Source organism: Xiphophorus hellerii, chromosome 2, assembly GCF_003331165.1.
Source record: "Xiphophorus hellerii strain 12219 chromosome 2, Xiphophorus_hellerii-4.1, whole genome shotgun sequence".
NCBI classification, from domain to species: Eukaryota; Metazoa; Chordata; class Actinopteri; order Cyprinodontiformes; family Poeciliidae; genus Xiphophorus; species Xiphophorus hellerii.
In genome coordinates this window covers 19,648,206-19,662,764 of record NC_045673.1, presented here as the reverse complement: position 1 = coordinate 19,662,764, position 14,559 = coordinate 19,648,206, and the positions used below count along the sequence as shown (strand labels likewise).

Genomic DNA, 14,559 nt, shown 5'->3' with positions numbered 1-14,559 from the left:
TAGGTTTTTGACTAAAACGTTTTCCACAGTTCACACATGAAAACGGCTTTTCACCAGTGTGAATCATCATGTGCTGAGTTAAACTAGGTTTTTGACTAAAACGTTTTCCACAGGTCACACATGAAAACGGCTTTTCACCTGTGTGACTCATCATGTGCCGAGTTAAATCCTGTTTTCGACTAAAACGTTTTCCACATTTCACACATGAAAACGGCTTTTCACCAGTGTGAATCATCATGTGCTGAGTTAAATGCTGTTTGTGACTAAAACCTTTTCCACAATTCACACATGAAAATGGCTTTTCACCAGTGTGAATCATCATGTGCCGAGTAAAATGCTGTTTTCGACTAAAACCTTTTCCACAATTCACACATGAAAATGGCTTTTCACCTGTGTGAGTCATCATGTGCTGAGTTAAATACTGTTTTTGACAAAAACTTTTTCCACAATTCACACATGAAAATGGCTTTTCACCTGTGTGAATCATCATGTGCAGAGTTAAATGCTGTTTGTGACTAAAACCTTTTCCACAGTTCACACATGAAAAAGGCTTTTCACCAGTGTGAATCATCATGTGCTGAGTTAACTGCTGTTTATGACAAAAAACGTTTCCACAGGTCACACATGAAAACGGCTTTTCACCTGTGTGAGTCATCATGTGCTGAGTTAAATGCTGTTTTTGACTAAACATTTTTCCACAATTCACACATGAAAACGGCTTTTCACCAGTGTGAATCATCATGTGCTGAGTTAAACTAGGTTTTTGACTAAAACGTTTTCCACAGGTCACACATGAAAACGGCTTTTCACCAGTGTGACTCATCATGTGCCGAGTTAAATCCTGTTTTCGACTAAAACGTTTTCCACATTTCACACATGAAAACGGCTTTTCACCAGTGTGAATCATCATGTGCTGAGTTAAATGCTGTTTGTGACTAAAACCTTTTCCACAATTCACACATGAAAATGGCTTTTCACCAGTGTGAATCATCATGTGCCGAGTAAAATGCTGTTTTCGACTAAAACCTTTTCCACAATTCACACATGAAAATGGCTTTTCACCTGTGTGAGTCATCATGTGCTGAGTTAAATGCCGTTTTTGACAAAAACTTTTTCCACAATTCACACATGAAAATGGCTTTTCACCTGTGTGAATCATCATGTGCTGAGTTAAAACCTGTTTTTGACAAAAACCTTTTCCACAGGTCACACATGAAAACGGCTTTTCACCAGTGTGAATCATCATGTGCTCAGTTAAACTAAGTTTTCGACTAAAACTTTTTCCACATTTCACACATGAAAACGGCTTTTCACCAGTGTGAATCATCATGTGCTGAGTTAAACTAAGTTTTCGACTAAAACTTTTTCCACAGTTCACACATGAAAACGGCTTTTCACCCGTATGAGTTCTCATGTGAGCATCAAAAACAGATTTGAAAGTCAAACGCTTTTTACAGATGACACATGAGAAAGGTTTTCTTCTTTCCTGATTTTGGTTCTTAGCTTCCTGGAAGATGACTTGGTTCCTGTTTGGTTCTGATTCAGTGTGGTCTGTTTGCTCATCAACAGGAACCACCATGCAGGTATCAGTCTCCTGTTTTAATCCAATCTGTTCTTCAGCCTGACTGCAGTAAACTTCTTTCTCTTCCACTTTTATCTGATGATATTCAGGCTCTTCCTGTTCTTGTTTCACCTGCACAGGTTCTAACTCCTCCTGGTCCAGAGTGGATCTCTTCTCCAGGTTATAAACGTTACACTTCAGGGAATCTGGAGAAGAAAACAGAGAAAAAGAGTAATTGTTACCTTTACTGAAGTAAATCGTTTAAGGCAGAAATGAACAAAAATCCATTTGAAAATTCAAGAGCGTAGACAGAGATATAGATGAATCGACATATCCAGCTGACATTTGGAGAATTCTCAAATGAACGGATTTTAAACAAATACTATAAATTATATTCAAATTTCATTTTAGTCCACATTTTTAAAAGCCCTGAGGAACTCCATCCAATCATTCGACTCATGAGCCGATGCACCGCGGTGCTTCATTTGCTCTACTGTGACATCAACTGGACAATATATGTAAACTAGAAAATTTCTGAAGAAATTTAACTGGGGCCTGCCAAAGCGTGTCCGTCGGTATGGGCCCGGCGTTATCATGCTAGAAATTAGCATCGATGCTAAAGAACTCTGCAATGTAATCAATAGCATGTGGAGAATCACAAGAACGTTAAGTAAGGTGGACGTGCACCATTCAGTATGATTTAAAATTTGTCAAGGCTTTTATTTTGCAATTTTTGTTAAACTTCATTTCAAAGGGCCAAACTAATCCCATGTATAACAGTCATTGGGTTAAATCAGTTATATAATGCTCAACAGAGCAATTACCTGATTTAAAAATATTCAAGGCTTTTATTTTGAAATTATTATTATGCTTCATTTTAAAGTTTTGAACTAATCCCATGTGTAACAGTTACTGAGTTAAATCAGTTATATACAGCCCATAGCAGCAAGTAGTTCTAAAGGCCAGTTCAGTCCTGATCTGTTTCAACTGAGTATTCCACTATAGTTAGAACTACAGCGATGCGTATTTGTAGTCCTAATCAGCAGCCAATAGCCTCTTGAGTTCCGTTGCTATGGTAAATAATTTTCTCAGCAAAGTGTGAACTGTTAGTGAGAGAGGCTGGGGCAGAGAATACTCTCTTTGAGCCAGCCAGTTTTACTGAAAAAAAGCATTGAAAACAACTCCTTTCCATTCGGGAACCGTAATACATATTCAAAAACCGTTTGAAGCGTATGAGAGGGCAATGTGTCTTCTGCGATAGTCCCGAGATTCATATCTCTACCTCACTCAGAGCATTTACAGCGATGAGAGAAAGAAATGGTTTGCCCAGATCTGAAATGTTTGAGAAATATATGGGAGAGAGCCTGAGACAGCCTGAGAAAATCCTGTCGAAATGACTTTGCTCTGAAGCACCGTGACAGAAAACCGTACGGTCTAGATAAATTTCGAAAACATTTTACCGGAGCAGACATGCGTATCAATGTCAGGACCGATTTTGATACCAATCGTGCGATATTTGTGGGCGTGATGGCGATTTCAAAATTATTTTGGGGTGAAAAATTCTCTTCATTTCTCACTCTAGCGGAGATCTAAAGGCCCTGACTCTCACTCTAATTTTAGGAAAAATGAAAAACTTTGGGTCGCTTAGAGACAAATTGTGGACAAACCGTAATTGGTATCGACGAGCCGTCTTCACTTTCGAAGAGATCACAGACGTATCTACAAAATGAAATTTGAATGGCATTTCTACGTGAATTCGTGACGACACAGAAAATCCTCAAAAATAGGGTATTTGAAGGATTTTTCCCATTGACTTATAAGGGGGTTTTTTTCGTAGTTTTTTGCGAATTATGTCGCCATGTTAACCCCGAATCCCACCAAAAGTAATAGCTCCAATGGCGTGAATTTTCTGCACGTTTTGATACCTCATTTGTAGGTGTGCACGCAGCGGTATGAGCCGCATTAACGGTTACGGATGAAAAATAAAGAATTGGGAGAATAGTAATAGGTTCCTGCCATTGCTTTGCATGGCAGGCCCCAAATAGGCAACGTGAAAACAACATGAAGCTTTACAAGGAATAAACAAGTTTAAAATGTTTGTGATTCTGATACATAAATTCTGATTAATCTGGTTGTATGAAACAATGGCTGGATCCAAAAGAAACTTGAAACAAATAGAAAAGAGGCTTGTGATTGGCTTGTTACTCGCTATGTCACCAGGGACAACGATTTATTACTAAAAAATAAAAACTTTAACTGCTCAGGTTTAGGTGAGTTCTCTGTCTTACCCGCTTCATTACTCAACACATCACTAATGAAAAGTTTGATTTATGTTATTTGCTTGTCAAACTGGAAAAAATAAACTATAAAAGCAATTTTCAAGTTTTTTGGACATTGAACTTCTTTTATTTATGTAACTGTTTGGTGTATTAGTTGAAAACAGCGTAAACATAAAAAAACTGTAAATTCCCACCCATATTGGGCCCATGAATGCACCTTTGCCCATACGTCATTGTGCCCTTTTTCCCCATAGACTATAAATAAACGCCTCATGGACCGCTCTTGCCTATTGTTACTGAAGAGATTTAAGGCGGCCATCTTGGAGCGGTCGACCGTTCCACTCAGCTTTATGTTTAACAGACTCAATGACGTATCAGCGCATTTATCAATCATAACTCGCTAAATACTAAACAGATATTCACCAATTTTTCTGTAGACCTTATTAAAATGTTAGCAAGATTTACAAGGAAATGATTTTTAAAGTATTTTTGAATGACTGATATAAGGTTGAGCATATTTAACTATTCTTAGTGGGGAAAACAGAATAGAGTCAGAATAGAATGTGTTGATATTTCTGTATTATGATTATTTTACAAAGCACACAACCAGTCATAATTTTTAAATATGTTATTTAGTAATATCAATACATATTCATATAAATATACAAACACAAAATAATACAATCAGAGAGAAATAAAGATGCTTAAATAATTATTAATGCTGAATAATATGCACTAAACTACACATATTTATATGGACATGCGTATATACATAATATCTATATAGGTTTTATTCATGTTTTCCAGCCGAGGAGGAGCTTAAGAGAGATTCAGCAGCTGAGATTCATCAGTGCAGTGAATCCGTCTCTCCTTAAAGACATTCCCCACTTCTTCCTCACATGGTCTTTATGAAACCTTCAAAACAAAAACAGGAGCTATTTTACTTTAGACAGAGTGAAAGAATTTCATATAAATAAGAGTCTTTGCCACCTTGTGTGGAATAATCTAAATCAATGTTAGGGAATATTTAAAACTTTTTAAGATTTACAAAATCTCGGTTAGCCTTCATAGCGGGGCTGAACCCCGGTATTACACTAAGCTGATAGCTAATATTAGCTGTTGTTTTGTCAGTGGACATAAATACAGTATAGTAATATTCTAATCACAAAATATAAACTGTAATATGTCCATCTTACTTGTGAAACGTTATCGTCCAAGATCTCGCGTCATTAGTCTGTCGATCTCAACACAAATATCTGGCAGTGCTGAGGCATCTTCTGCTGTTTTGGTTTAGCCAAGTAGGAGGGACGACCGCTCCAAGATGGCCGCCGTATTTCCTACGCCAGAGCAGCCATGCGGGGTCTACTCATTATATTATGTCTATGCTTTTCCCCACCTTCACTTCCGGTTCACAGCATTGTCGGGCTTATTAGTGCAGATAGGCACCGGGTGTGGCAGCCAAGCTATGAGTGTTGTTGTGTGCAGTTGGATGTCTGTCGGATGAGCGCTGGCGCCGCAGGATCATCAATATATGTGCTGCTGGTAGGATAAATGGATTTTTGATGTGTCACTTGTGGCTGGTTCTGTGTAACGTCAGTGTCGCTTTTTATATTGTTGCTACTAGGCCTGTCACGATAACAAATTTTGCTGAACGATTAATCGTCTCAAAAATTATTGCGATAAACGATAATATTGTTTGAAGACCATTTTACACTGATTTAATGGAAATGACGTAATAATGCATGCGATTTCCTGCCAAAGATAGATACACTTTATTTTCAAACGAACACTAAACACTGGAACTGATGAACAAAACAAAACAACCAAAACCATAAATAAAATGGATTCTCAGTCTCCATTAATAAAAAATCTACTTGAACAAAAATTAAACAACATAAAGCCAAAGTGGAAATAAATACTGCATTCAACCAAAAGAGTGCAGATTATAAAGTCTGTATATCATGTTGCCCTATAGTAATAATTAGATTTAAATAGAGAAGATGGGCACATCGACTACCCGATGCAATAGTTCACACTACACAATCCCCCCCCTCTGTCCATACGACAATTTTAGAACGTTGATCGTTCTCTAAGATTGTCGCTTGCGATTTCGTAACCGATCATCCTGTAGTGTGTGGTGTGTGCTACTAATTTGGTTTGCAGTTGTTTTAAGTCTCAGACTGCTCCTAGTGTTTGTTCTGGGTTGCTGTGCTTCATTGGGTTTTAAATTAGAATAATAAAGTCTATTTTTAATATTATAAAAGTATGTATAAATAAAATATATTTTGTATACTACTTCTGTTTCATAATTTTAAGCCAGACTTGCCTGGGTACTTTTAATAGGGAGAGCCTAGGCCACTTGATATTATTTGAAACTCCACGTCGTCTGTCACGATCCGGGTTTTCTCATGTGTTACACCTACGTATGAAACATCACCTCAATGCAGCAGTGGCTTGTTGATTGGACTTTTATATGAGGTTTAGTTTGACAGATAATAACACCTCTATTATTGTTTCATGCTGTTTGCTTTGCAAGGCTTTACTAGCTTATATATGCACGTTCCAATTAGTAATTACCTGAGATCATTGGACGAAGCTGAAGTTGGTTTCCGATTCCAGCTTCTGATTCAGGAAATGGCTAAAGGGCGAGTCCACTTAATTTTTCACTACCTTCCACATCTTTAATAGAGTCTAGTTTAAAAACTACAACAGCTAGACTCTTCTGACCTGGACTGGGTTAATCTGCTCTCACAGCAGAATATTTATAACCATGTTTCTGATTTGTGAAACTTCAATAAAGGTTGATTTCACCACTTTTTAATCTCTGTTATAGTATAACTGCTCAAATTCCCAAACTACCATAACACCTAAACTCTTGAAACCTGGACAAGATTATTTTCAACTAACAGCAGAATATTTAAAACCATCTTTGTGATTTGTGAAACTTTTATCCGATTTGTGGAACTTCAATAAAATGCCATTTTTACCCATCTTTGCATCCAGCTCATATTAAAACTGCTCTAATGCCAAAACTACAACAACTACGTATTTCAAACTTGGACTAGATTATTCTTCTCTAATAGCAGAATATTTTAATTCATGTTTGGGATTTGTGAAACTTCACTAAAGTTTAGATTACTATTCACACTTGTTCCATGCAGTTTTTTAAAATTCCAATTCAATTCTAATTCAAAACCACTTAATTAATCCTAATGGGAAATTAAATGTTGGTGTTACTCATGAATTCTTCCAAGAGTTATTGTAGATGGAGATGGTTGTTGGAAGGAAAGATCTTCTGCAGCCGTCTGTTACATAAAGTTTCACAAATCAGAAAAAAGTTTCACAAATCCCAAACATGGATTTAAATATTCTGCTATTAGAGCAGAATAATCCAGTCCAGGTTTTGAAGAGTGTAGTTCTTGCAGTTTTTAAACCAGAGTCTATTAAAGATGCGAAAGGAAGTGAAAAATTAGGTGGAATCGGAAACCAACTTCAGCTTCGTGTAGTTAAAGGAGGAAAAGCCATAAAAAGGTCATTTTATTTCTACATCAATAAGCCATTTTCACAGCGTAATTGTGATTCCTGCGTTCATTTACCGGTTAACAAACATTTATACGGGAAAAGAACATTTACTAAAATTATCCTCATACAGAAAGGTGCAGACATTTAGACCTTAACGGTTACGGAAGAAAAATAAAGAAGAAGAAAGAAACACTTTCTCCGACAATAGTAATAGGTTCCTGCCATTGCTTTGCATGGCAGGCCCCAATAATAAATCGTTGTCCCTGGTGACATAGCGAGTAACAAGCCAATCACAACCCTCTTTTCTTTTTGTTTCTAGTTTCTTTTGGATCCAGCCATTGTTTCATACAACCAGATTAATCAGAATTTATGTATCAGAATCACAAACATTTTTTACTTGTTTATTCATTGTAAAGCTTCATGTTGTTTTCACGTTGCCTATTTTACATATATTGTCCAGTTGATGTCACAGTAGAGCAAATGAAGCACCGCGGTGCATCGGCTCATGAGTCGAATGATTGGATGGAGTTCCTCAGGGCTTTTAAAAATGTGGACTAAAATGAAATTTGAATATAATTTATAGTATTTGTTTAAAATCCGTTCATTTGAGAATTCTCCAAATGTCAGCTGGATATGTCGATTCATCTATATCTCTGTCTACGCTCTTGAATTTTCAAATGGATTTTTGTTCATTTCTGCCTTAAACGATTTACTTCAGTAAAGGTAACAATTACTCTTTTTCTCTGTTTTCTTCTCCAGATTCCCTGAAGTGTAACGTTTATAACCTGGAGAAGAGATCCACTCTGGACCAGGAGGAGTTAGAACCTGTGCAGGTGAAACAAGAACAGGAAGAGCCAGAAGATCATCAGATAAAAGTGGAAGAGAAAGAAGTTTACTGCAGTCAGGCTGAAGAACAGATTGGATTAAAACAGGAGACTGATACCTGCATGGTGGTTCCTGTTGATGAGCAAACAGACCACACTGAATCAGAACCAAACAGGAACCAAGTCATCTTCCAGGAAGCTAAGAACCAAAATAAGGAAAGAAGAAAACCTTTCTCATGTGTCATCTGTAAAAAGCGTTTGACTTTCAAATCTGATTTTGGTGCTCACATGAGAACTCATACGGGTGAAAAGCCGTTTACATGTGTGAACTGTGGAAAAGGTTTTAGTCATAAAGGTAATTTAACTCAGCACATGATGATTCACACTGGTGAAAAGCCATTTTCATGTGTGAAATGTGGAAAAAGTTTTAGTCAAAAACAGGATTTAACTTGGCACATGATGATTCACACTGGTGAAAAGCCATTTTCATGTGTGAACTGTGGTAAAAGTTTTAGTCAAAAACAGGATTTAACTTGGCACATGATGATTCACACTGGTGAAAAGCCATTTTCATGTGTGAAATGTGGAAAAAGTTTTAGTCAAAAACAGGATTTAACTTGGCACATGATGATTCATACTGGTGAAAAGCCGTTTTCATGTGTGAACTGTGGAAAATGTTTTAGTCGAAAACAGGACTTAACTAAGCACATGATGATTCACACAGGTGAAAAGCCGTTTTCATGTGTGAACTGTGGAAAAGGTTTTAGTCAAAAAGGTAATTTAACTCAGCACATGATGATTCACACTGGTGAAAAGCCTTTTTCATGTGTGAAATGTGGAAAAAGTTTTAGTCAAAAACAGGTTTTAACTCAGCCACATGATTCATACTGGTGAAAAGCCGTTTTCATGTGTGACCTGTGGAAAACGTTTTAGTCGAAAACAGCATTTGACTCGGCACATGATGATTCATACTGGTGAAAAGCCGTTTTCATGTGTGAAATGTGGAAAAGGTTTTAGTCACAAACAGCATTTAACTCTGCACATGATGACTCACACTGGTGAAAAGCCATTTTCATGTGTGAATTGTGGAAAAGGTTTTAGTCACAAACAGCATTTAACTCTGCACATGATGACTCACACTGGTGAAAAGCCATTTTCATGTATGAACTGTGGAAAGAGTTTTAGTCAAAAACAGGTTTTAACTCAGCACATGATGATTCACACTGGTGAAAAACCATTTTCATGTGTGACCTGTGGAGAAAGTTTTCGTCACAAGGTGAGTTTAATTCACCACTTGAGGCGTCACACAGGTGAAAAGCAGTAGAAGTATTTTCCATACATGTCCTATATTGAGGTTCACTATAGAACTGATTTGGTTTAAAACTAGAATGAAAGACTGGAGGGGTTTCATGTCTATAAAGCTGAAAATTGTTGTATTTGTTAAATGTGTTCATTTGGATACTTGGAGATGTGCAGCCATGACACATTTTCCGTCAGAGATGTTTTCTTGTTCTTTTTGGTATATTCTGTATCAATAAACAATAATGATAAACTGTATGTTATTGTATTAACATACTGTTTATGTCAAACTGTATGTTGTGTGTGTACAACGTGAAGAGCAGAGGGCTCAGCACACAGCCCTGAGGAGTGCCAGTACTGATGCTGATAGATGAAGAGGCTTGGGGGCCCACTGACTATTTCATGCATTAACAGAGTTTGACCGGACATGGACTCCCTTCCAGAACATTCTCACATGATTGGACTTGAGGGATTGATTTGTATTATTCTGTACCATAGAGAGAGTTAGTGGGGTTTATTTTTGTAGTTTTTTAAATCAACAATAGAATGTACAGAATTGAGTGTTTTCAAAACATCTGCAAAAAAAGTATTTGTGATAGTTTTGTCTTTAAAGTAAAATGAGTTTTCTTTCAAATTATTGTAACCAGTTTTACTCTACCTAATTAAAATCTTCTCAAATGAAAGAAAACGCATTTGTACTTTAAAGAAAATGCAAGATTCACCACAAACTAATTTTCATGCATTGATTGCACAAAGTACATGTAATTATTTTTAATATTTAGCTTTTTTTCTCTAGTTTTAGCTGTAATATTTTGCTCTTTTTTGCTGCATGCATTTATGTTAAAACCATTTTTATGTGTATTTATATATGTATTTTAGAAAGAAGTTAAAGTGTAACGTTTCATTGAAGATTAAAAGTTTTGAGTTTTCCTTTAGTGTATGTTGTGCCTCATACTTGAACCCAGTAGATCAGGGGTGTCAAACTCCAGTCCTCGAGGGTCGCTGTCCTGCAACTTTTAGATGTGCCTCTGCTGCACCACACCTGAATGGAATAATTATGTCATTAGCAAGGCTCTGGAGAGCTGATCTACACAAGGAGGAGGCAATTAAGTCATTTCATTCCAGTGTTTTGTACCTGTGGCACATCTAAAAACTGCAGGACACCGGCCCTTGAGGACTGGAGTTTGACACCCCTGCAGTAGATGGTGGTACTACAGCTAAACTGGTTGTAAGTAAGTAAGTAAGTAAACTTTATTTCTATAGCGCTTTTCACAGACCAGGTTACGGTGGCCGACAGGTGCAAATGCGCAGCAAAAGAGAAAACATGCAAACAAAAAAAAACACGCGCACAAATTAAATGCGGCAAGCAAAAAGCGAATAAAATGCAGCAAACAAAAAGAGAGACGCAAACAAAAAAGAAGACACCCCCGAATGAAATGCAGCAAACAAAAAGTGTTGAAAACGGAAGTGCTCCAGACCACTAGGGGGAGTCAAAGAAAATAGTATTCATTTCTATGGGACCAGATGCAAGATTCAGAGAAAGAAATTTGAAAGAAAGTAAAGGTACGTATTACTATATTTCTTTTCAGATATGCCGTCTTTTATAATATTAAAGAATAACAGAATAATTTATGGGTAGCGTGATAGACTTTGTGTCTTTTTTGTTTGCATCTCACTTTTTGTTTGCTGCATTTCATTCGGGGGTGTCTTCTTTTTGTTTGCATCTCTCTTTTTGTTTGCTGCATTTTATTCGCTTTTTGCTTGCCGCATTTAATTTGTGCGCGTGTTTTTTTTTTTGTTTGCATGTTTTCTCTTTTGCTGCGCATTTGCACCTGTCGGCCACCGTACCAGGGTCACAAAGTGCTGCACAAAGTGTAAAAAATAAATAAATTAAAAGCAACATACAAAACAATAAAACACAGTATTAAGCTAAAAAGCAAGTTTAAAAAAGTGGGTCTTAAGTTGTTTCCTAAAAGTGTCTATACAATCCAGAGATCGAATGGTACAAGGTAGCTCATTCCAGAGGCGAGGCGCCACAGCTTTAAAAGATCTGTCTCCTCGAGTCTTAAAAAGGGTCCGAGGAACCATCAGCAAGTTCAGATTGGACGACCTGAGACTCCTAGTCGAAACATAAGGCTGGATGAGGCTCTTAATATAGTCTGGCGCCTGTCCATGATGAGCTCTAAAAGTCAGTACCAGGATTTTGTAGTGCATCCTGTAAGATACAGGCAGCCAGTGCAAGCTGTAGAGGATGGGTGTAATATGTTCCATCCTGTGAGTGCGAGTGAGCAGGCGTGCAGCAGAGTTTTGTACAACCTGCAGACGCGCAAACTCCCTCTTGTTAAGACATGTGAACAGACTGTTACAATAATCCAATCTCGATGAGACAAAAGCATGAACAATCATCTCAAGCTCACCATAAGTCACCATCTTACGAAGTTTAGAAATGTTCCAAATTTGGAAAAAGCAGTTCCTAACAAGCTGATTTATGTGCCGCTCCATAGACATCGCTCCATCCATGAAAACACCCAGGTTGCGCAGGTTGCTTTTAACTGTGCAGCTCAAGTTTCCGAGGTGCTGCTTAATTCCAGGCACACCACTGTCAGGAGCAACAATCAAGGTCTCGGTCTTGTTGGAGTTCAATAATAGGCTGTTTTCAGTGAGCCATTTTGTCACTTCGGCCAAGCAACTAGTGAGAGTGCAAAGTTTATGTGGCTCACTTGGCTTGAAAGAGCAGTACAGTTGCAGATCATCGGCGTACAGATGATAGGACACATCACTGAACTTCTGGATGACCCTGCTCAGAGGAAGTAGGTACAGCAGGAACAGAACAGGTCCCAAGACCGATCCCTGCGGCACACCCCACAAAAGCTCTGCAGAATCAGACACTGCATTTCCCACTGACACACTAAAAGTTCTGCCAACCAGGTAAGAGGTGAACCATTTCAAAACGCAACCCGACATTCCAACCAAATGTTGGAGCCTGTTTATCAGGATGCCATGGTCCACTGTATCAAACGCCGATGACAGATCCAACAAAACCAGCACAGAACATTTACCGGTGTCAGCTGCCATCATAATATCACTAAACACCTTCAACAGGGCTGTTTCAGTGGAGTGAAACTCACGATACCCAGATTGAAAAGTGTCATAAATGTCATTTACCTGCAAAAATGATCTAAGTTGGGTGCAGACCACCTTTTCCAGGACTTTGGCCAAGAAAGGGGTCTTGGATATTGGCCGGAAATTCTTGAGTTCGGAAGAGTCCAGTCCCGTTTTCTTTAACTGTGGCTCCACAATGGCATGTTTGAAAAGACAAGGAAACACACCACTAAGCAAAGACATGTTAAACATTTTAGCAATATAGGGCCCAATGGAGTCAAAAACCCTCACAAACAGTTTAAAAGGAAGAACATCTAAAGTACCAGAGGACGGTTTCATTTTTTTCATGATGGTTGAGATGTCTTCCACAGTGACAGGCTCAAATGAGGCCCAGCTCTGAGTGGGAGGTTCCAAATGCTGGGAACCATGGCAAGGAGGCAAGCTGTCCTTTATTACTTTGACCTTATCAATAAAGAAATCCAGGAACTCATCACAACTAATTGTAGAGTTACGAGGATTTACAGAAACAGGTGACACAAGAGAGCTGATAGTGTCGAAGAGCACTTTAGGATTTCTTTTATTTGAGGCAATCAGACATTTAAAATAACTTGCCCTGGCCTCCTCAATCCTCTTATTTATGAACAATATTAAGTCCTTTAAATGCAGCCTATGGACCTCCAATTTAGTAGACTTCCATAAACGTTCAGTCTGGCGGCATGTTCTCCTCAGAGACATAATTTCATCATTTATCCAAGGACAGAAACTTTCCTGTGGTGCCTTCCTAGCCTTAACTGGCGCTACTTGATCCAAGATATCAGCACATTGGCTATTAAAACAATTCACAAAACAGTCAGTTTCAGTGAGATTATTAAGAAGAGAAGGATCAAACTTATCGCAGAAAAGCATGGCTGTCGCCTCTGTGATGATTCTCCTCTTTGCCTTAGTAAATACAGGCCGAGGTTCAGATGGCACCATCAAGTCAAAGAAAACACAGTAATGGTCACTGAGAAGCACATCCTCCACACACACATTGGTAATTTGCAAGCCCAGTGCAAAAACCAGGTCTAACATGTGACCCTTGTTGTGTGTGGGACCTGACACATACTGTGTAAAGTTAAGCGCCTCTGTCAGTGATATAAGATCTCTTGCTGGGATAGAAGTAACATCATGAATCTGCAAATTAAAATCACCCACAATCAAGACCTTTCCCAATCTAATTATAGAAGATAAAAAGTCAGCGAAATCCTGAAGAAAAGTCCCAGCAGGGCCAGGAGGGCGATATATCAAAATAGTATAAAATGTATCTGAGGAACCAACTTCCATCATGAGGGTTTCAAAAGAGGTGGTGGGCTTCAGAGAGAGCGGCGCGAGAGTTTTTGAAACAACTTTACAAAGGGATTTGTTATTTTGGCGGTTGGCATAAACTGGAGTGTGACTGGATTGGGATGACCACAAAGGTAGATGGGGGTGGTGATGAAGATGATATGGATTTTGACGAATGGACTACGGTAGGTAGAGGAAGGGGTAGAGGGAAGGAAAAAGTTTCGAAAGATGATAGAGAGATTGGTAACCTAAATAGTAAGAGAAGTTTAGAAGAATATAGTTCAGATGAAGAAAACAGAGTGGTTAGGAGGAAAATGGTAAATGAGGAGTTTAAGGTAATACTTAAATTCAGGAAGGAAGATATGAACATAAACCTCAGTCCGATAGCAGTTCTAGAGAAATAAAAAAGAAAATAGGGGAGGTTGAGTTTGTAAAATCTTGCGAGATGGTAATATGTTGATAAAATGTAAGTCTAAAGAACAAAAGAATAAAAGCATGCAGATTGATAACATTTGTAAAAAGGTGGTGAGTGAAAAGAAAATTGTTGGAGAAAACAGAGTATCACGTGGTGTAATCACAGGTATTCCGCTTGAGGAAGATTTAGAAAAACTTAAAAGAAATATACATGGTGGTGAAGTGCGGAGATGAA

General features: G+C 38.1%; 3 protein-coding genes across 11 annotated transcripts in view; 2 read left to right on the top strand and 1 right to left on the bottom strand.

The window, feature by feature from the left end:
- mical2b (microtubule associated monooxygenase, calponin and LIM domain containing 2b) overlaps nucleotides 1–14,559 on the top strand; it is a 385,618-nt gene that overhangs the window by 95,274 nt on the left and 275,785 nt on the right. The gene's annotated exons all lie outside the window — the stretch shown is intronic.
- On the bottom strand, nucleotides 350–1,315 carry LOC116735066 (gastrula zinc finger protein XlCGF8.2DB-like; the record flags this gene model as incomplete). Its single annotated transcript, XM_032586675.1, has 1 exon — nucleotides 350–1,315. A coding segment is annotated over one exon (966 nt), but the record flags the coding sequence as incomplete, so codon positions are not given.
- Nucleotides 8,559–9,743, top strand: LOC116735090 (gastrula zinc finger protein XlCGF8.2DB-like). The gene is made up of 2 exons (XM_032586708.1): nucleotides 8,559–9,047; nucleotides 9,130–9,743. Exons 1-2 carry the CDS (start codon nucleotides 8,559–8,561, stop codon nucleotides 9,508–9,510), a joined length of 870 nt encoding a protein of 289 aa, XP_032442599.1. The 3' UTR covers nucleotides 9,511–9,743.